Source organism: Aythya marila, assembly GCF_965140915.1.
Source record: "Aythya marila genome assembly, chromosome: 1".
NCBI classification, from domain to species: Eukaryota; Metazoa; Chordata; class Aves; order Anseriformes; family Anatidae; genus Aythya; species Aythya marila.
This window is the reverse complement of record NC_139042.1, coordinates 4,089,652-4,112,677: the sequence shown is the minus strand read 5'-3', so window position 1 is coordinate 4,112,677 and position 23,026 is coordinate 4,089,652. Positions and strand designations below refer to the sequence as shown.

Genomic DNA, 23,026 nt, shown 5'->3' with positions numbered 1-23,026 from the left:
TTGTGCTTCGGGACTTGGCTCATGTTGAGGTTCATATTCCCACCATGCCAATAGAGCAGTTTCCCCAGCACATGCTTTTCTTTTTTAACCATTTTCCCAGAAAAACCCACTGTCCGTGGGCCGCCACTGTGTATTTTGGGGGGTTTGACTGCAGATTCAAAACGTCACTTTCTGTGGAATAATGGAAATGTAAAATCCTGAGTGTTGGGAATAAACTGATTTAGGAAGATGGGTCTTTCCTCTGATATTTGGAGACTTGAACTTTGGATGTATATGGTGTATACGTGCACATCCCTGTGAGCTCTTTGGTTTTGTTGCTTCATCACAACCAAAGCAAATAAAAAATCCATATAAGAAAATTCAGAAACAAGCATTGTCTTTGGGAATGTGGGAAACTCCTTGCTTCACACGTTTATACTCAGGAAGCCAAACAATTGCTTCAGAGAGCCTTCTACTTGGGGTTAAAGTTGTACCTAAGCCTGGCCAAGCAGTTAACTTTCCAGTGCCCTTTCTACACCTCTGTTACAGTGCTTAATAGGAACCTGTGTTCACTGAACCAGAACTATTTAAACATTTTTCTGCAAATATCCCATTCTCTCGTTTAACCCCAATAGCAGACCTGTTCTGCAAATAAACGCAGGCCCCAGTCCTCCAAGGAAACCTTTACACCTCATACAATCATTTACCATGTGGACATTTGACTCACATTTGAATATCCTGGGGCATGGGGAGAGCAGGATGGGCTTTCTGTGTAGTAAATCCAGGCCCGGCGACTGGTGCTGACAGCTCTGAAAACTGATGATTTGGGTTAGTTCGTAAAACAGGAGAGGGTTTGATGAGATAGCGATGCACTAGGGGAGCATATCTTGGAGCATTTGGGGTTTTTCTCCCTAGGCAAGGCTCCTGGGGGAATATTTGGAGGGGGTTCAGGCCCTGATGGGCTGTTTCTCCTATCACTGTGTTACTATTTAGTTTTCCCAGCCACAAAACCAAATCCCTTGGCACCATGGGGATGTCGTAGAGATACCCAAACCCCTTTGTCCCAAAGAGCCCTGGGAACGTGGGTGTCCTGCCCTGCCTGCCCCGCGTGGTGCTCCTCCAGAAGGATTAGCTGCCACGTTACTTGGATAAATGAGGCAGAGCAGGGTGATGGCATGGGTTTTTTTTCAAGTTGAGATGTGGCTAGAAAGGAGAAAGATAAACCTGTAGCTCTTATGGATTAACTTCTGGTTTCTAAGAATAACATAGATAAGGCAGCCTCAATTAGACAGAGCTTAAAATCACATATAACGAACCCGAGACGGAAGAGATTGGTGTATCTGAAAGAGAAGTCACCGCTGTTCTTTAGATAAGCTCCCAGATCCTCAGATGAGAAAAAATAAATATTGCAAAATGGGGTTTTCCTTAACCTTCCTTTTCCTTGACTTCACCTTCCCAGCCAGGCTCACTAAGCTCTCTGTCTTCTTCGCTTACCCAAATTGCCTGCCACCAAAAAAAAAAAAAAAGGCAGCTCAAACACAGGGATAGCTTTACCACAAATCTTTCTGCTTATTCTTTTATGTCCTTTTTGAAAAACTAAGATAGCAAGTTGTCCTTTTACACATATCTAGGACAGTTTCAGAAATGTCTCTCCTCTCTTTTTTAACAAAAGAAAAGGTCCAAGCCAAGAATGTGCAAGCAAGACAATCCCACACGCGGCAGAGATGTCTCACCTGGAATAGTCTGCACAAAATCTGCACAAAACCCGTGTCTGTTTCTTATCCGTCGAGGTAGTCGTTTATTTTTATGAACGCTAACGTTCGCCCACAAAAATAAAGCAGGGCAGCATTTCATCATGAGGCTGTTTCCTCCAAGGTATTTCCTACAAGGTGTTGGATTCACTTTCTGTACGATCAACAGCTATCGCCGGGTAATTGCCAGCGAGCAGGTACCAGGGCTGAAGGTCAGCCCGGCAGCGTGCATGTCCCCAGCACAGCTGCTCCTGTTTAACGTCCCTAATAAAGGGAGGGAGACATTTGATTTTGATCAAGGTTTTGAGAAACACCATATCTACAGAGGCCGGACATTTTCTTTCTCACTTCATCAGGGAACTTTTCAGGATGGAAACGCAGCCCTGAGCAGTTTATCACAGAGATGACCTGGGGTTGGCAAACTTTGGATAGGTCGTGGGCTTCCTGTTGCCACAATGGGAAAGTATTTTATCCTCAAATACAACAACAGTTGGTAGTGTACAACTTTTGGGCTGTCTTTTGAGTACTTTGTGGGGTTTTTGACTCTTCTGGTAGATCTTACTGCAAGTTTAAGACAAATGCATATTTGTTTGTGGATGATAGGTAATTTCTTCCCCTTCTTTCACTTTTCTTTTCTTGAATTTAAACTGCTTCTTTATAAAGGTCGCTCAAGTCCAGAGCAAAAGAGGATTAATTACTAATAGCCATAATTTAGAGACAAATTACCCTCCTGATATTTCAGCTGCATAAGATACACCACGAAAGATCCATCTATCTAAGAGAATGACACGGGTGACTGTAACCTACAGTTGTGTTCAGCACCAACACGGTTCATCTCCCCTGATGAGTGATATAGGTTTTAATATATTAATAATAAAGGGTATAAAAATAACACCATAGTTCCACACAACATCTCTAATCCAAACAAGACAGGTTTTTCTCTTAATCAGACTGGGCAATTTTTTATTTTATTTTTTTTCTGTACGGATATGCATTGACTCTGTTCCTCTGCATGAACACAGCCAACAGGATCTAGGACGTGCGTTTCTAACCCCCTCTCTCCCTGTGTCTCTATACATATGCCTTATGCTATTAGTAATTCAATTAAAATCAATAAGATTGGTCCATGTGGAAAATAACCCTAGGTAATCAGCTCCATCGAGGCACAATGCACATTTTGGACAGAGCTCAGATGCTCACACTGCTGGTCAGTGATGGACCTCAAACCGAGAATTTGAGAAATATACTTTATTTCATAAATCCCTCCTGAGCCCTGATCCTGTCTGCAGGCACACCTTGACGAATCTGCATCTCAGCCTGGTTCATGCTTCTTCAGAGAGCTGAAAACCCCAAGGACCTTTATGTACCATGCAACAGGCCCCAGAGCATCAGTGTTTTGGGGTGACGCAAGTCTGTATTAGCAAGCCCTTTGGGGAACTCTGCATCTTGGGACACACCATGGGAAGGTGGCTCAGCCCATTCGTATCCACATGGCTTTTTCACTTCCAGAGCTGACCTGTCTGCAGACAGCTGTGTGTACCCCCATCTCCTCCCAAATGTCCCATTTCTAAGCCTACGCCATCGACCTCATGTGGTAGCCACACATTTCTGTCAGACTGCTTATATATAGCTATGTATTTCACATGGTGAACTTTTCTGCCTGCAAGTCTTTTCAAAAAGGCCAGGAATTTTCTCCCACTGTTGCCAGATAATATCTTTTTCTCAAAGGTCAATCATAAATGCACTCATTCCACCTAATTATTCATAGTTGCTTCTGCTTGATTTCTGGTGAGTTCAGGCTCTGGGATGATCTTAGGGGCTCACGATGCTATTGCCAAGTTGTGGTTGTTTAAGAAAGGACAAAAATCGCCATTGAGAGAGTTCACAGGAGCCCTGTATAGAAAAGGAAAATAATGGGGAAAAGTTGTCAGGCAGGAAGAGTCTGGGTACACAAAACACCTGGCTTAGACATTAATCAGTGTGGTGTCTTCTTTAACACTTTCCATTCTCTTTCATTTGGGAATAATGTGCAATTCAGTCTGACGTTGCAAGACAGTTAATTAGCATCCATGGGCTTATAAATAGGATTTTGCAGAATAGCCGATAAGCTGCTGTTATTAGTGTTCATTTCACTCTTACTTCTATTCCCTTTTGTGGTGAAGACAGATTTTATTAAAACAGACCTTTCACAAAATGCATTTATTCATTTCAGACTCCCATTAAACACCCAGGTGTGGGGGGCAGATTGGTTTCATTTGGTTTCTTTTCAGTTATGATTCCGTTCTTTCTCATAACACGCTGCTACTAAAAGTTCCTTAAGCAAATGGGATGATTCAGTGGATTCAGCCCAAGGGTGGGAACCAAGGGATACGTGTCCTTTTATCCGATCTGTTGCAAAATTTTGTCCTGGAAGCTTTACTGCCCACCAGTTCCACCCTCCAGGACGCACATCACTTCTGTCAAAGAGTTTGTCAGATACAATGCAACATGCAAACACTGAGCATTGTTTCCAAGTCCGGGACAGCTTTGGAAAATCCATTTCTGAGTTTTTTTCCAGTGACTCCCAAGGCCCTGGTGAACAGGTGGCTCAAGAAGCCACTGGTATTCATAAAATGTTCCAATCAGTTCTAGAGATTTGCATGATGCAGTAGGGATTTGCAAAAAAAGAAATAATAAAAAAAATATATCCTCTTGCTCAAGGGCATTTGCTTATCACCTGGCAGGGATCTAAAGGGAGTAATTCCTGTCTCCACAGCAATGTGCAGTTTGCTAGATGGATCATTGCTGTATGGATTTTGGTATCGGCCATGCTGAAAAAGATCAGTGAGTTAATGAACAAATGAGATTGGGAAAACGTAATGGGTTGAGAAGCGCTGCTCCAAGAACTATAATTCCAGTCCCATCAGTGATGGGTACAGAAATCACTCTTCCAGTCCAGCTTTCCATTACATGGTTTAGCAGCCACCTTGTCCCACTGGGAAGGATAAAATGAGAAGTTTAAAGAAGATATTCATTGATCCATCTCGTGGATGACTTCACAGCATCATAGCAACAGCAAATAAGGAAAGAGAATGGCATACATCGTAAAACCTTTCTTCTTCCTCCAACTGGCCTTTACCCACATCAAAAATGGACTTTGAATTGGTTTTATTTCACAAAAATCAGCAGTAATTCTTACAATGCAGGTTTGAAATTATTTTAAATATGCCTATTTCCTGAGGAACTGCAGAAGTTAAGGACTTAAAGAGCTGTTTTCACAGGTACACAAAATCCCTGCCCATTCGAGCCTTACACTAGTATTACTGTGTAACCAGACACAACTGCTTTCTCTGAATAAAACGCTGCCCCTTCCACTTTGGAAGAAGCACTATAAAAGCAGCAGATATGCCTGTTGCTGTGGAGATTTTCAGCCACAGGCCAATCTCTCCTCTGTCACCTGAGTTAGTTCACAAGTCGCAGCAGCTGAAGGTTGTTTCCCCGTGATTTTCTGAACATGCAAATGTTTTCCTGAATAAACCAGACAGAAAATCATTTGCAGATGCTAAACATTCCCATCCCTTAAGTCCAATGGTCAAATTCATCACCAAGTTAATCCCCTTTCTGTACATCATGTTCCACAATGCCATATAAAGCTTTCCCATCTCTTCATCCCATATTCTCTGAGCTTTCTCTGGCAGCTCTTGGTGGCCTTCCCCACACCGATCACAGCACTGAGTTAACTTCTGCCACTGTGGCCTTTGTGTTTCCAACCTTCAGTCCTCCACTTGTTCAAACTGTTCTGAACATGAGCCGGCAGTGTGCCCAGGTGGCCAAGAAGGCCAACAGCATCCTGGTTGTGTCAGGAGTAGTGTGGCCAGCAGGGCCAAGGAGGTGCTCGTCCCCCTGGGCTCCGCTCTGCTGAGGCCGCCCCTCGAGTGCTGGGTTCAGCTTTGGGCCCCTCACTGCCAGAAGGACATCGAGGCCCTGGAGCCTCTTCTCACAGGGAACCAGGGACAGGAGCAGAGGGAATAGCCTCGAGCTGTGCCAGGGGAGGCTCAGGTTGGCAATGAGGAGACATTTCTGCTCAGCAAGAGTGGTCAGGCCTTGGGACGGGTTGCCCAGGGAGGTGGGGGAGTCCCCGTCCCTGGGGGTGTTCAAGGAGAGGTTGGACGTGGTGCTTGGTGACATTGGTGGTAGGGGGGTAGTTGGACCAGGTGATATTGGAGGGCTTTTCCAACCTTAATAATTCTAGGATTCCATGATTCTAAATGGCCTTTGCTTCTGTTGACTGCCCTTGCATGCTCATGATGTTGGCTTCATTGTACTAAGGTCAAAACCCAAATCTTTGTACTAAGCATAGATCTTCCACAAGTGGACACATTCGGGTTGTTGACCTTCTCTTTTTATCTGCGCTAAAACCTGTGTTAGATTTTCTTATATTTTAAATAATAGGGTTATTTCATGTCATCCACATCAGGTTTTCACATCCTTTTATTAGTGGAGGTGAGTGAGTGTTCCCCTCCAAAATAGGAGTATGTGGAGAAATCTCTTTGGTGCTTTACTACGTGAAGAGCTTTAAATGATTATAACTGTTACTAATACAGTTATAAAATCAATTTAGTCGTAGAAAACTATTTCTCAAAGTGAGCCAGCAAGCATCTGTATGCCATTTGAGATCCCAAAATATCAGCCTAGTGGCATATTTTTGTAGGTGTGATAATCCGAGGAGTTAGTCAAGAAAACACTTGTAGGCACGGGTAGTATCTTTTATTACAAGTAATATACTCAGAAAAAAAAAAAAAAGTAGGCAAGCTTTCTTCAAATCCGTAATAGAAGCAGCAGACTTCACAGCTAAGTGCGAGTTTAGAAAAATTGCTCAGAGTTTCTAACAGAGCTTGTACGGGTGCATAAATTTTTGCAGGGTAAATGGGATGGAATAATGGCTACCAGAGCCCTTTTTCAGGTGTGTGTCAGGACTTTTAATGTTCACACCGGAATGACCACTTTGCTTATGAAGTAGCTCTATTGCTCCCAGACCCCAGCGCCTCCGCCTTCGTTGACTGCAAGGCCAGAACACCCGAGCAGGGCCAGGTGCTGGGTTTGCTGCCTCGGGGACAGGCATAATAAAAATCACAAGCATATAACAAGAAGGCAATGTTGTGCCTTTTCCACGTTCATCTTTGCATAAAAGAAAATGCAAAGAAGAAGGTAAAAGTAAAGAAAAAATGGAAGACAGCACAGTTACTGTGCAACAGCAGAGGTCCAACCAGAGCTGCTGTTGAACAGCCCTGGAGAACCTGTAACCTGGGGAAGCTTCAGATGCAAAGCAGTTTGTCAAAAGCACCTTTACCAGTCCATTGCTAGAATCCTAAATGTAAAAAAGGAGTTTTATTGAAGCTTCTGGGTACCCTGGGCCCATGACAGGGATCAATGACCTTTCATTGTTCTTAAATGACTCCAAATGTGTGTTGCAGATGCCCCATGAGGGTGTCGTGAGTTAGTTTATGCCCAAAGGGATGGGGCTAGACAGCAGCATTTTTCAACCAATAATTACAACAACAACAAAATACCACACATTCTTTTTTTTTTTTTTTTTTTTTTGCAAAGACTGTGTGCAGGTGACAGTTGACCATTTAAGATATAACTGAAAACAACCAATATTTATGATCATGTGTTAACAATTTTAAGCATTGGCTCTAAAACATAATTTTGTTTATTTGCTTATGTAAACAGGCAAACAACAAAACCCACTTGCTGTCTGAACCACGAACTCTGGGTTCTCTTGCAACTATGAAAAATTAGGCTCCAACATACCCCAAAATCCTGATCTACTTTGTGTCAGGTCCTCCACACTCAATGACTTCAACTTTTCAGTTTAAGTAAAGAAAAGTGAATTTTGGTGCTTTGCTCTAAGAACCAAGGTCTGCAAATTGTTACTTTTAGGCAGACTCCATGACACCAAACCTCTGAGCTTAATGAATCTGGGGAAATTTGGGATATTTGAACCCAAGGAAATTGGAGAATTACAGTCTATGGGGAAAAGCCATCTACATTTTGCTTTTCATACTTCGCATGTGAAAGGGAAAAGCTTTTGCCACTTCAAGACTTCTCAAGTTCATTTTAGTTATTCTTTCTCATCATAACATCAGTTTATTATACACATCAAGGTCAGTTCTTAGAGGATACCGAGCAATTACTGGCTTAATTACAGTGCCTAAATAAATATATTAAGTGAGGAAATTGGAGGTCTGGATAATTATCTTGGAACAAAAAGGAAAAAAAACCACCACCCTGCTTATTTTATCTTTTTTTTTTTCTTCTTGCTGATAAGCAATAGCTGTTATACTTGCTTATATTTTTCCGAATCATCTTTTAGCACTTATTTACAGTCAGTCTTTGAGGTTTTTTTCCAGGTGATTCAGTGAAATGCATTGGCAAATACATTTTCCAAGCATTTTTAGAAGGCTGTGATAAATGGACATTTTAAGAGTTGAAGTAGGAGCTGAGTTTATACTATTATTTTTGATAATAGGATCACTATACAGGATATGACATCAGGAAGGAAGCATGCTGTAAGCTGAAGAAACCAGAGAAATAATACAGCTACTGTACTTTTCTGTATGTAGGACAAGAAAATACTGTAATAAAATACTGCTGGGAAGCTGCAAACGTACAAGATTTTTTGCATGTAATTCTCCCAGGAGATGTAAAGTACAGCCTTGTGAAAAACTGGGCTTTAGATTAACCTGTTGTTTCTTTATTTATTTTTTCTCCAAATGAAAAGCAGCACTTGAAAAAAATATCTAGCAGAGGGAATAGAGCCTCTTCTATGTGCACACTGGATCTGCCCAGTGAAAATTTAAGAGTGCAGGGAGAACAGAAAGAGCGGTCAGGCCTTGTGACGGGTTGCCCAGGGAGGTGGTGGAGTCACTGTTCCTGGGGGTGTTCAAGGCAAGGTTGGACGTGGTGCTTGGGGACAGGGTTTGGTGGTGACATTGGTGGTAGGGGGTGGTTGGAGCAGATGATCATGGAAGGCTTTTCCAACCTTGATGATTCTGTAATTCTGTGATTCAAATTAGAGATAAAAGTGACTATTAAATTCCTGAGTCAGCTTAGCAGCCTACTGAAGGGTGTTCTGTGCAGTAGCTGGAAGTGCATGGTGTTAGACCTGTAAGACTCAGGAACAGGCTGCCCAGCATAATTGGTCAGGAATTTAAAATTAGACTTGTTATAGAAGAGTTTTCTATGCCGTAGTGAATAACCACCTCAATAACCCTCAGAGATGGACAAGCTAACCAGCTTGGCTTCTGATCATCCAAAACAAGCATGGCTCCCTGCTCCTGTTTGCATTTTACCATGAGATAGGATCAAAAACATTATATTTTAAAAAGGAGAGCAGGAATTATTTTATAGATAGTATGTGAATGTACCCATTCCGCGTTAGTTTTGACAGAAACACCTTAAATGCAGAAAAAGTATCACCTATGAGAGTTGGACTACACCTAGCATGTAGTTTCAATAGTCAGGAGGAAAATAAGGGCTACAAGTCATCTTTCTTTATTACCTAACTTTGATTACCATGTAGTATGAGGAAGACATTCTCCCCTTTAGTATAGGATGCAATTAAGAGCTTTAGGGGAGGGGTGCATGGCCAGAGTTAGCCAGGGAGGGGGAATGGATGGTAAATCAGCTGGAGCAGGACTTTGCTCCGTCATGGCAAAGCCCGTAGCACATCCTGACATGGGTTCAGGTGCCACCTTTTCAAGCATTAAACTCTTTTTTTAAAACTGTCCTCATTTTTCTAAAATGAATTCTTTTTTGGAAGAAAGCTAGTTCCTTTACCCAAAGAGAGGCGGGGGATGAGAGATGGAGAGGCTGTTCAGTGAACAAGACCATGCATCTCGCCCTCCTGCATACAGCCCACACTGCTGTGAATCCCTCTCTGAACTACTGGGATTTTTTTTGCAGATAATCCTCATGTGCCTTGTATGTGTGTTGAATTTTAATTACCTTTCCTCTGTCCAGGAAATCTCTTACAGGAGACCTTTCTTTGTACAATGCGTTGAAGAATTTCAGTTTTTTTTTTTTACTGAGCAGGGAGCTGAAAAAAACTCAAGGTGAATATTTTTTCTTATAGGGCAGAAGTCAGTAAAGCAATGATTAAGGTATTCAGATTGTGGCTTCAAAGATCTTAAGCGAGGCTTTGGAGAAAAAAAAAAAAAAAACACACCAGTAACATCAGTGATGTCTCTGAAATTTTCTGAATTCTTGCTATAGCATTTGCACGTTGATTTGTTGGCTGCTAAAACATGGAAGATAAAATAATACTTCCCTTTTTTAGGACTTGAAATTCCATTTAATAACCTGAAACTTTGCCTTTACCAATTTCTTCCTTTTTTTCTTGAGTGGTCTTTGGCTACTGATGTTGTTTTAGGCCTGCAATGAACCTAATGAAAAACAGAATTTTTGGTCCAATACCTTTTTTTTTTTTTTTTTTTTTTTTTTTTCCCTGGCTTAATAGCACCATATTCCTGCATTGCCTTCCAGCCTTTCCCAGAAGCATCACCAGGAGCTACTCTTTTAATTCTTTGCCTTAGCAAGAATTAAGGGAGTTTTATTGGAAAAGGATCCCGAAGTGCAGGTTTATATAAAGGAACTTTGAATTAGAGCAGTGAGGACTGCGCACCTTCTTTGCAGCTTTTTCAGTAAGTGTGTGGTCTTCACTTTGACCTCTGTGGAAGCACAGCACTTGTCCTGCAGCACAGGGACTCTCTCTGCCTCTCACTGCGTGCAGAACATCGTGAACAGCTCTCTGCCCTCTCTGCCACGACAATTACAACTACAGCCCAGTGCTAGGACAAGAGGCAATGAGTACAAACTGCAACACAGGAGGTTCTGTCAGAGCATGGGCAGAAATGTCTGGGCTGGGCGGGTGCCAGAGCCCTGGCACAGGCTGCCCAGAGAGGGGCTGGGGGCTCCTCCTTGGGGATCTCCAGCAGCCGCCTGGACGTGGGGCTGGGCCCCCTGCTCGGGGTGGCCCTGCTGGAGCAGGGCTGGCACCACAGGAACCCACAGCTGCCCAACACCACCAGCCACTCTGTGAGTCTACAGTTCTGAACTTTGTTTGGGATCTGTTTGGGATCACCTGAGCACATTAAATTGTTTTGTAGACTGGTTTGTCAATCCTGCAGTAGAAAAGAAAGGAGTTAAGAACCTGTCCGGACACAGTCCTGGGTAATGTGCTCCAGGGAATTCCATCTGAGCAGGGAGGCTGGGCAATATGGTCCCCAGATGTCTCTTCCAACCTCAGTGATTCTGTGATACCTGAGCACAAACAACTTCCCTACTCTTACAGCTGGCATTGCAAGAACACCCAATGGCCCAACACAAAATCTAGGTCCTGCTGTTTTGCTGGCTTTGCAAAAAGCACGGAAGGAGAACCAGCTCATGCCTGAAAAAGGCTGCAGAATAAATAGCCAGAAATGCCCAAAGTGACTCTGCAAGATGCAGGATGGGTCTGACCTTTCACTGCTCTGTGCCAGGCACAGGACATGTGCAGGATTCAAGTGCTTTCCCAGGGGAGCATGAGGTGCAGAGAGACATTTAGGGGTCCTACAAGCTGTCACACCCACTGCACAGCACTGTGCACAGGTGCTGGCACAGGGTGCACTCCTTTAGCTTGGTTCCATGCCCAAATTCTTCTGCTGTTTAAGCACATTAACTCAGCAGGCTCAGCATCACTCCTGTACAGCTATTCTGCCTTCTCTTCTGCAGCAACATCACACTTTCTTGGTGGCTTACCCTTCTGTTTTCAACTCCAGAGCCACAGGGCTAGCTCACAGAAGGAAACTGCTATGGAAAATAACCTTTCTCCTTAATCAGATCCCTTCAGAGAGTCCATCCAAGAAGAGTCTTTTAGCACTAAGTTGCCTTGATCTCTCTTCTTAGCTGAAGACAGAATGATCTTCTGAACCATGATGCTTAGATGTTGAAGGGAGACAGTTGGCTTTGTTTGAAATCGTTCACTAGAAAAAAAAAATCTTCCTAGATTAAGGGATATTGGCTAGAAAACACCAAACAGCAGTCACTACAAAACAGCCTCCATACCGTTTTAGAGATGGAAGCGTCCAACCCTACTGGGGATAAAAAGTAGGATCAGGAGGAAGTTGTCCCAGTAAGAGGCTAAGCAAGTTCATTAGTTTTAATGTAGCACAGAAATCCTGAGCCAGCACTAATTGTAACCAAAATAGGAACAGGTAATGATCTCTTTATTCAGGTCACATTCCTCTCATCTGAAATTTCATCCCCAGAGAGTTTATGGCTAGATGACTTGGATCCTCACTGCAGTATAGCTTTGGCACCCCTTTGTCATGCTCCAGAGATCTGCAACCTCATGTTTTCCTTGGACTGTATTTACTCAGGCAGATTGTGTTTCTTTCCAAGAGAAGCATAAAATATCAGGGCCTCAAAGTTCTCCTTCACTCCAGCTTTTATCTCTAGGTGCCTATGGGTTGAGACATCTTCCATAGCTTTGATATAGCAGCTTTGTCTGTGAGCTTTCTCAGTGAGATTGCCTTACCTTCAGGCAGGCTCCAGAAATTAAGCCCAGGGTTCATGCCACTTCCACTTAGGCGTCTGAGTTAGTTAGGATCACCCAATGCTCCTTGTCTAATCAATGAAGAGAAAAAAGACAGTCCAACAGAGCCTGACGACAAGGTTTGCTGGGCAGGTCCCAAAGCATGAGCTGAAATTTTGCATTTTTTGGGCTTTTGGCTATAAGACCGTCCTGCAAAATAATTGCATAAATGGTATTCCCTGAGGCAAGTAAAAAAGTCTTGCAATGCCCCATGTATATTAACTCTTCCCTGCTAGGGTAAAAGGACTAGAAAGGGTGCTTTGCCTTAGCCAAGCTTATCCCAAACGTTTTTGCAAGGCAGTGTAAACCTCTTTGTTAGCATAAAGCTTAGGGAAAGCAATTTCTACAAAGCCCACCGTTTGGTGCTCAAATATAGGAAAATGGACCTGTTAGGAGATTTGCATGTAATCTTCCGCAGAGAACTTTATACTTTATATGGGGTGTGTTGGATCAGATGGAGCATTAGTGTCAGATTGAGAGAGGCCATTTCACGGGCAGCTCATCAGCCTTCCTACCGATTACATTATTCTTTTACAAGTTGAGTTTGAGTAAAGCTGTATGAGCTTTTGTAATGGTGATCCATAATTAGGGGCTTGTGCTGTCCTTAAAACTTCAGATGATGTGAACTACTTGCGTAAATATTTCACAAGGAGCGATATAAATATTCCACGGTGATTAGGATTGTTTATGCTGGCACTATCAGAAGAGAGTCTCTTTCTTGATCCATATTTCTTTGATTTTGAAAGAGATACAAGTGTTCTCCCATATATTTGGAAATTAAATTACCTGTTTTTGCTTTTGAATAACAGCACAATCTCAGCCTTGCAGTATGATATTCAGAAAATTGTGTAGCTAACTTACACAATCTGTTTCGACTGTTGTGCCTACAAATGAGCAAGCTGAGTATCCAGCTCAGGCAATTGCCCATGTAATTTTCTGAAAATCTGCCGTATTATTTTCTTGTGTTGGCAAAAAATTATAAGTGCTGCTGTGCTGCTCCAGAGCACCTCAAGCCCCGGAGGAACTGCATTTCAGAAGGGAACAATTTCCTCCCTGCTCCTCTCCATCTTGCTCAATGGATAATTGTTTTCTGCTGTTTTGGGTCGGGTTAATAACCTCAGGAGCTGGCAGAAAGCAGATCTGAGGTCTGGGCTATTTTTTGTCCCTTTCCACTTTCTGCTTCATTTGGGGAATAACTGCAAAAGGCCCAAATGTTGAGTCCATAATCTGGGCTGGGACGGAGGCAGATAACACAGGCATATGGTTGGGGTGCTTTTATATGGCCCATCATCACATCACCTCTCACATTCTAGATGATTTCCACCCAGAGGAAGGTCTGCCTTATCCGAAAAAAGGATGTTCCTGAGTTCCCATTGACGGTGACTTTGTGAGCTCCTTGATAGAAATTATCCTATCCTTGCACACGGATAAAGAGAACTATTGCATCTCTTCACCACAAAGGGGAGGAAAAAAAAAAAAAAACACAACTGAGGAAGGGTAACACAAATCACCCACAAGGCATAACATATGTTCTTCATACTCCATTTCAGTCCAAGTGAATTTATTCATTTCTTCTTAACCTTGCATGGCCCTTTTTCCCAGTATGCCAGTCTTCATACAGGGCATGTGATTATTTCTCATTTTCAAGGCCCAACTACTCATTTCTTAATTTTGGTGACATGGCAGCTGCCCAGGTTTTTCTTGTTAAGATGATATTCATTTGTCCCCTTTATTTCATTTATTTTCCCCTCTGGCTTCATAGCTATAAATCAAATACACAAAATTAAATTAAATAAAATAAACATAAGTGCAGGTGGAAATTCAGGAAATATAAATAACTAAGAGTCATTTTCCAAGGCTGCTTTTTTAATCAATTCTAAACACAAGATATATATTCCCCATTGAACTAACAATGTTGTGACCACCTATTGTTAAAGAACGGCAATAAATCTGCGCAACAATTTCTTACTCCTATGATTCACTGACATATTTTGCCAGACAGCTAGTTCAGATTGCTCTTCTTCCAGCAGTGTTTTATGGTGTCCACAGGAAAGGCGTGATATGCTACCAGGAGAAAGGCATGAGTGATGCTTGTCCCTTAGGAAAATCCTTTCTTCTAAAGGAGCTTGGCTCCTGGCTGCTAAGAAAGCAGTCTTTTACCGTGTGATCATCAGGGGCTAGTCTTTAAATAATACGTTCCCCTCGCTTTGGAAAGCCAAGTGGCAGATGTTCTCCTGCTCTTCCCCTCAACTCCAAAGCCCTGAAATGTTACAGGAGTAAATCCCTCTCAGATGAGCTGCCCGGGATGCCCCGATGCCTGCCACCTTTCACACACCAAGACCTCAGCCCTGCTGTTCTCCTTCATGCTGGTGGGGCTTTAATCAATCGGATGCAGTGCGGGGATGAAATTAAATTGCCTGAGTTTTAGATTTATTTATTAATTAACTGCTTTTGTCAGACAGAGGTACCTATGCGTTTCCGTTGTGTAAGCAGGTCATGGTTTTCACCGCCTCAAGACTAGCTAGTTTTAATATAGATCAATAAGATTTAGTTTGGATGTCAATAAGGATCACTCAGAACCACTGTGCGAGGAGAAGGGGAGACAAAAACAGAAGAGCATCTGTTTACACTCCTTCTTTTGACAGGATAATAAACCCAGCCAGCACACTACTTCGCTGCATTTATACAGCCTTCCCGTGAACTCTCAATGCATACCAGTGCCACAAGTCTTTAAGGCCAGAGCTGTGTTGTGATGTACTTTTATTTTTTTTATTATTTTTTTTTGTCATGGTGCATGAATTGTCTCTGTAATTAAGGCTTAGCAGTACCACTCCTATTTTAAGGTTGTATAAAGCTCAGCTTTTTCAGCAGTGTGATATAAAGCAAAAGTTCTTCCCTGATAACTACTGTAGTTGTCACACGGAGCTAATTGTGACCACAGTACTTCTGCCCCCCTTCCCCTATCTCTCCTTTGTGGTGGGAATCACTGATTTGAAATATTTTCAAATATTTCAAATATTTGAAGAATATAACAGAAATATATCTGTTGCAAACAGATATTTTTTTTCTCAGTGGTTAGAGATACAGTATGCAGATACAGGAAATAACAGCATTTTGAAGCAAATCATTTCACATCTATGAGCCTCAGTTTCCTTATCTTTAAGAAGTATAAGTTTGCTCCCCAGACAATCCAATTTTATCAGCCTATCTGATTAAAGATCCCAGTATTTCATGGCTTATGTCCTTGGTGCTTGCAAAGCTCTTCAAGATTCCTGGTTGAAGCTTGATAGAAGATACTCTGGGGGAAGAAAAAAAAAAAAAAAAGTGGATATTAATGATTTATTGATTGCAGATAACACCACTCTGGGTATACTGACCACTATTAAATCCCATTGCCTTGTTATATCTGTTCCATGAGAAGTCAACATTTGTATATCCACACTTTTCTAACTCTTTTGGGACAAATTGTAAACATATGAGTGTATTCCCTAGTATATAATCTTTGAAACAATGCACTGTCCTTCGTTTAAAATGATCTCCCTGAGTGTTCTGTATTCCTGGCAGCCTTTTTGTTCACATGAGTGTGAATACACCCGTTTTAAATCAGCTCTTGATCTCTCAAGGCCAAAACCTGCAAATGACAGAGTAACTCTAGAAACACACGGTATTCTGAAATATTACAGCCAAATGTGCAGTGTAAACTGAAGGCATGTTTATTGTTTGTCTTACTTTCTCCTAACTATTTAGAGTCTGCTCTGGTCTGTCTCTTCCCCAAATTTAAAGCGGTTGCCTAAAATTTGCGGAGTTCCGCAGTGAAGCTGAGAAACACATTCTTTGTGTTAACCTAGTTCCGAAGTTTGTGTTTCCTAAGCACTTTCATAAATCTACAAGGGGCTGTAACGTATCTTCCCCTGATATTTTTAATCTTAATCTGAAATACTGGCACACAGATAAAATAGAAGTTTATGTTCTGTTTTCCTCTGAATTTGGGCAAGCAACGTATCACTCATACGGAGACGCTGAACTTTTATATTATTCCTGCCTCAAGTCCAAAGAACATAATTTCGACTGTTCACTGCAAGCGGATATACAGGATTGTTACAAATTGATGCCAAGGGGCCCATACTTGGAATCCGTTTTGTTTTTCTTTGAGTTAGTTTCCAAATTGCAAGGGTGTGCATAATGAATGTGTTATCTAGTCCTTCTGTTTTGTATTTTTGAAGGAGAGACAGCACATACTGCAAAGTGACTTGGCCTACTTGCTCAGGTTCCATAGCAACCCAGTATTGCTGTGAATTCATTTTGTACTAATCAATTAGAAATTTTGCTCTGGCAGCTGGAATGAAAGTTTATGGGCCGAATCCTGCTTGTTTTACTTGGATCTGCAGTTGCAGTAAATTCAATGACAGACTTTCTTCGAAGGATACGGACTTGTATCTTTTGTCTCTCTCTTGGTTTATTTTTCCTGAAAAGGTCAGATTTAATTTTTGGCTTTCTGTCCAAGCAGAGGAAAGGAGGTAATTCTCTTAAAAGATCCACAATTTAAGACAGCCTTTTCTTACAAACATAGCTACTGACATGCTAAAAAGGAAGGTATTGCTTTGCTTCCTCTGCATCTTAACTGGATGCTGTCAGTTGCCACAACTTCCATCCAGAAGCTTGTGAAATCTCCAGTTGCATCCACCCCAAAATTGCGTGTCCAAGAAGGAATTTTTTGGGGCATGTGGTTGTATCCACCAGTGCCCTTCAGAGCAGTACAGCCCTTCCTTTCTCATTGCCAAAATTACAATGTTGGGACAAGTTGAGAAGCCCATGCCAAAACCCCAACTTGCAGCCACCTGGAAATGGTATACGGTTTCTGATGTGAGCTGACATAGGTACTAATATTTTGCTTTAAGGGTCATAGTTCCAAATTCAGCTCATTCCGTTGCTTGTCTTTGTGTCTGGACTACAGGTTTCATGTGCAGATACTCCAGTCATGCTAACAAAAACACAGGCAGAACATTAGGGATCTCCTTTCATTTACCACATTTTTATTTTTATTTTTTGGTCATAGCTAGTCTTACCATTAACCTCCTCTTAATTTTTTTTTTTTTTTCACTAGATTTTGGGTAAATGAGTCAGAGGCTTGAAATAATGTTTAAAATCTAGATTGTCTCTCAGTGGCTTGAAAAATGTGTCCTCCAGTTATGAAGAACTGCATGGGACTACAGGATGAGATAGGCTGAGCATTTCTTTCCGTTTTACTCATCTTCACACTAGAATGCAGGTTCTGACTATGCAGCATCAGAAACACATATCATCAGCACAACAAATCAAAGACGTGATTTAAACTTTGTAATACGTCAGGGCTCATCAAAACTCCTTCGTGACAAAGAGGATGATGCAGAGTAGACTTGGCTTCTTCAGGAGCACGTAAGAGCTAGAGCTGTATCTCCAGAGCCGTTTGCATGTTAAGGTTTGTGACATGGCAAAGCAGAGGTGTGTGGGATGGAGTATGATATAATCTCACCCGTGTATGAAGATGGCCTTGCCCAAAGGAGCACATAAAAGAAATTAGTCTCTGCATTTACTTGAATCCAGAACTGGAAGTGGCACCTGTCTTTTTCATGGGGTCATGACAGTAGTCTCTTACTATCTGCATTTCTGTAGATTCCGTCTTTTTATTGTCTGATGATTTTTCAGGAATTTCCTTCTGCAATCCCCTTAAGGGTGTGCCGTCACCCTGTTTCAGAGGCAAACAACTGAGGCTGAAGGGGGCTAGACACAGGATGTTGAGGCACTGCTGGTGCTTGAATTGTCACTCAGAGCCTAATAGTTGGGCTTTCTTCTGCTCCCATCCATTAAACATCTCCACAATACCTTGGAGGATTTGCATGTAGTCCCTTTTTCTGCTGTCTCTCTCCAGCTCCTACCTATAGTTAACAGGAAGGTGACAACCTTGGTATGCTCTGAGTGTAGTCCCATGTTCTCTCCGGGTCCCAGGCTTTTCCCCCAACACTACAATTTCTGCTCTGATAACAATTTTCACTTTATAAGATCTGCATATGCCAGGGAGGTAGCACCCAAGGGCTTATCAGGAGAAAAACTGATGACCAAGGTGGAAGGAAACTTAGCAGAACCAGCTTTGGGGGATTTAAATGTTAAACCCTCTTCATTGTTTTGGGTTTGTGTTTGCTTTTCTAAAGCATTCATGTCGTGTTTAGTCAAAAATACTGCATGGCTATGTTCTGTGCTATGTTATGTTCAAAATGAGATGTTTTATTTTTTCCTTTTTACATTTTCTTGTGATGTTATTCTTTTATGGATTTTGCATGATAACATTTCAGTATATGGGAAAATGTGTGAAATTAATCATAATTGTTTTCATATCAAATGTATCAAGGGGAAATACTTGTGTTTAAATGCATTGTCCTGTATTTTAACCTATTACATGTCTGTGTTCATATCCCCCTGTATTATATAGGGGTGGCTAGCCCCTATATAATACATAGGGGTGTAATATATAGGGGTGTAATATATAGGGGTGGCTAGCCGGCCCCCTCCCCCCGGCTAGCCACCCCTATATATTGTTTAGCATGACGTCAGATGGTATGGAATACCCCTTTGGCTAGTTTGGGTCACCTGTCCTGGGTCTGTCCCCTCCCAGCTCTTACTGCACCCCCCAGCCTGCCCGTTGGCAGGACAGAGCAAAGGCTGAGATGTCCTTGGCTTAGTATAAGCACTGCTCTGCAACAATTAAAGCATCGGGGTGTTATCAGCACTCTTCTCATTCTAAGCCAAAACACAGCATTCCACCAGCTACTAGGAAGAAAATTAATTCTGTGCTAACTGAAACCAGGACACTGATGTACTGCAAATACCTGACCTCCACATTTCCCCAATAGTTTTTTTTTTTTTTCACATGCTTGGGGTTTCTGATTTCCCAGTCGATCTGGGAAATCCAAAATCTGATTGGAATAAGACCCTGATACCACTAATTACTTACAGTATGTTTTTTCAAATTGGATCTACTTAATCTGTGTACCCGATCCAATTTCTTTCAAGTCACTAGAAGCTTGTCCTTCAGCGGATGCAGCTTTATGTAAAATGTTTTCTAAAAACCTAATTTGCCACATGTCTAGTAATTTAATCCACAAAACGAACCTGCACTGAGTTTTTCAGGGCGATGGTTCACTGACACGCTTCAATGCCACACAGCCATGTCTGGCTCTGTCCTACACCCTCATGAGGTGGTTTTCAGGCTGTTTGCCTTATAAACTCGATACAGGCACGCTTAAAGACAATCCCTGAGGAGAGTTGACTGTTTTCAGGTAAAACCTGAAAAAATATTTACCTCATAAAACATCAGGCAAAACTTTCCCTTCAGAACCACGCAGCCTGGTGTCAATACACAGCTGCGTTGGCAGCGCCCACGTTGTGGCGAGAAGCATACCTGCCACCAGACCCCCAAAACCCTAAAAAATGATGGATATTACTTTTAAGGGGCTGTTAGACCACGGGACAGCGGCAGCCCCCTCAGCGCGACAGCTAACACGAGTCGGCCGCCCTCCAGCGGGCCAGGGGGCCGCTCGCCGTGCCTGCGCTCAACTTTTTTTTCCACATTTGTCTGTTCGTGTGCGTCTCTCTGTGTCTGTGCTTTGCCGTTGACTCCCTTTATTATCATCATTTTCTCTCTCTCTCTCTGTGTCTGTGTGTGTTTGTGGCCCGCAGGTCCCCCCTTGCCTTGTTCGTCCGCCTCCTCCACCCCCCCTGAGCACTCCCCTTCTCCCCCTCCCTCGCCGCCCGCCAATGAAGGCCCCGGGCTGTTGCGGGGCAACGGCGCGGCCCAGCCGGCCGCGGACTCTGACTCTGAGGAAGAGTTTATCCCAAATTCCTTCTTAGTTAAAAGTGGCTCTGGAAACCTCTGTGTCGCCGCCAACGGTGAGTGACTTCTCTCTACCTACTTGATTTCCTCGGCCGACGGCCACCCGCGGGGGGCTGGAGGGCAGCCGGCGCGCGTCTTCGCCCATCGGCTGGGGTTCGGTGGTGGTATTTTATTTTATTTTTTTGCAGAAATGATAGCATCGTGTGGGAGAAAAGGGGGTAAAACGTTAATAAAGCACCTCGGAAAGCATGCAAAGTGTTTCGTTGGAAGCGTCCGTGCTGTGTGGCTGAGGTGAGGGATGAGCTTGGTACCTAGGCAGAGATCAGAAACTTCAAGTGTGTTGAAGGCTGGAGCTCCCTCCCTTTCTTTTTTTCCATTTTTTTCGTTTTTTTTACCCCCTTCTCTGCTACCCCTGCTGTCTGTGAGGGCGGCAGTGCTGAGGCTGAGTGCCCTTTGGCCTGTCAGAAACCTGTCCCCAAGGGGATGCAGCAGGGAATGCCGAAACGCCAGAGCAGCTTTCGACTCCCGGTGAGCTGTGACAGCGGCATCTGCGCCTTGCTCTCAGCCCCAGAGCCTGCAGGAGGCTTTCCACAGCCTCTAAGAAGTGCTGAGAGATGCCTCCGGTAAGTATTTGAGGTGGCAGCACGGCCCCTGCGATGCCCTGAGACTCCCCAGCTGGGAGCTGAGGGTGCTCAGCACCGCCGGGAAGCGACCGTGCTGCTCCAGCGACTTGCAAGAAGAGGAATGAGATTCACAGCTCCCTGCCGCAAGACAATGAGTCATAAACAGCGAGGTAACGCTCATTGGCAAAGAAATGTGAGATTTCATCAAAGGTAGTGTAACCTGACGAAGCGCAGATTACAGCAGTGGAATAGCCGTGGCCACTCAGGCCGCTGCCATCCCGCTTGAGTGATAATTACTCACGGGTCTGATTTATGACGAAGGAGAAGGCATTCAAAGATATCTTGAAAGAGAGAAAGAAAGGTGAGAGAGAGGTTTACTGCAGCTGGCAACAGCTTAACTCCATTTATGTTAAGCTTCTAAGAATGTTTCCTACTATGCTGTTATCTCCAAGTAAGGAGAGAAAGTTTGACATTTAATTTGTCCCCCCTCACCACCACCCCTTTCCCAGCTTCCCTCTTCTTTTCTTTTGTTGCATTTGTTATGGTAAAAACAAACTTTCCCTTCAAGGCTTTTCAAAGGAGAAGGTTATCTCCTCTGAATTGTCATCCTAAGGAGAGTAGGGGGAAATACAGTGTCGTATTCATTCAGGAAACTGCTTAAAATTCATATCCTCTATTCAGCTTCCCCCCTCCCCTCCCACCCTGCAGCACACACACACACATACATCTGACTCCTTGCAGTTGCAGCACATTTAAATCTGAAATCATGTAGATGACACTCTTGTTGGAAGTGAAGCCAAACCCACACTCATGCTTCAACATCGTAACGTGTGTTCTTTCTCTTTGTTCATTTAGGGAATATATATGTACACATACACGCATGCCCTCCAGGTGAAAGGAGAGGAGAAAAAGAAAGCAAGTGAAATTAAAGACCTTAATCTCTTCTTTTACTAATTAGCTGAACAACAGAAAAAGCATTGTTCAGAGTCCGTGGTGGGTTGACGACAGTATTGTATTATTGATGTGCTGGTGAGCTAGTTGGAGTTCAGGCTTTTCAGCTGCCTGCTTATTTATCCTCCTCCTTTTTTTTCCTCAGTGCTTTTTGCATCAGCTTGTAGACATACTACTTTCCCTGAGGCTTCTTTTTGTGTGGGATTCAGCAGGTTGGCAATAAATATGTCCCACACAAAGACAGGGTGTCTGGGGTCTCATTTGCGTGGTTGTTTTACTTGTTCAATAATCAGAAGCGAAGGTAATGCCAGCACACTGGTGACGTGGTAGGATCAGCTCAGCATCAGGAGAAAAACAAAGATGACTTCTTATGCCACCTGTCAGCCCATAATCTGAGAGTTCACAGGAATGAGAAGCACAGACCATACAAGCCCATCATGTCTAAAGCCAGATAGATACTCTCCTGACCTCTGTAAATAGATTTAATTGCTTTAGTTCCTTAAAGTTCTGTTTCTATGAGGCTTAGTCAGCTTAAACTTTAAATGATAAAGGCAGCTCTTTATGTTCCTTAAATGGTGAAAATTAGGAAAAGCTTATTTTGTTTAGGACTAAGTTTAATACAGTTAGAGCACTCATTCTAGGAGAATAGTAGCTGTCTCAACAGCAGGACAGCCTGAGAATGCTGTCCAAAGGATTTGTGTTGCACTTTTTAATTGATTGTGGGTAGGTTTTCTTTCCACAGCTGTGTAAACTCAGCCTTAGAGAAGTCCATCCAAAGTAAGTAACACCCAGGGAGCAGCGCCGCTGTTACAAATCCCCATGTAAATTGCAAATATAATGCACATGGAACATAAGAAACATGCTACTTTTTGAAGATACAGTAGGCTATTCTTTATCTAAGTTTCTTTCATTCCAGAAAGGTAATAATGTCCGTAACATTATTTCTGTGCTCGCAGGAAAATGTCCAAGTAAACATTCAGATAAAGGATGGAACAATCTAATCAGTAGATAAAAACGCAGGCGTCTTTTAGGTCTTTTAATTTTGTATTGGATGGATTACAAGCCTTTTTTGTACTTTTAAGGGAAAAGTAAAAGTCATTTGGAACACAAAAAATCCCTGATTCTTATTATACTTATATCGACAGGTGCTTAAATATAAGAAAAAAAAAAGAAAAAAAAAGTAAACTTTTAAGACTTGTATCTTTTCACTTATTTATTTATTTATTTATTTATATCTGCT

General features: G+C 42.6%; 1 protein-coding gene across 3 annotated transcripts in view; it reads left to right on the top strand.

Annotated features, from left to right (window-relative positions):
• The window catches only part of TENM4 (teneurin transmembrane protein 4), a 597,100-nt gene that overhangs the window by 328,381 nt on the left and 245,693 nt on the right, over nt 1–23,026 (top strand). The window contains exon 5 of one of the 3 annotated variants that reach the window (XM_082754367.1): nt 20,059–20,268. The exons of the other annotated variants lie outside the window; for them this stretch is intronic. Within the exon in view, the coding sequence (XP_082610493.1) occupies nt 20,059–20,268 (210 nt within the window). The remainder of the gene's footprint in view (nt 1–20,058; nt 20,269–23,026) is intronic. 3 annotated transcript variants of the gene reach the window in all.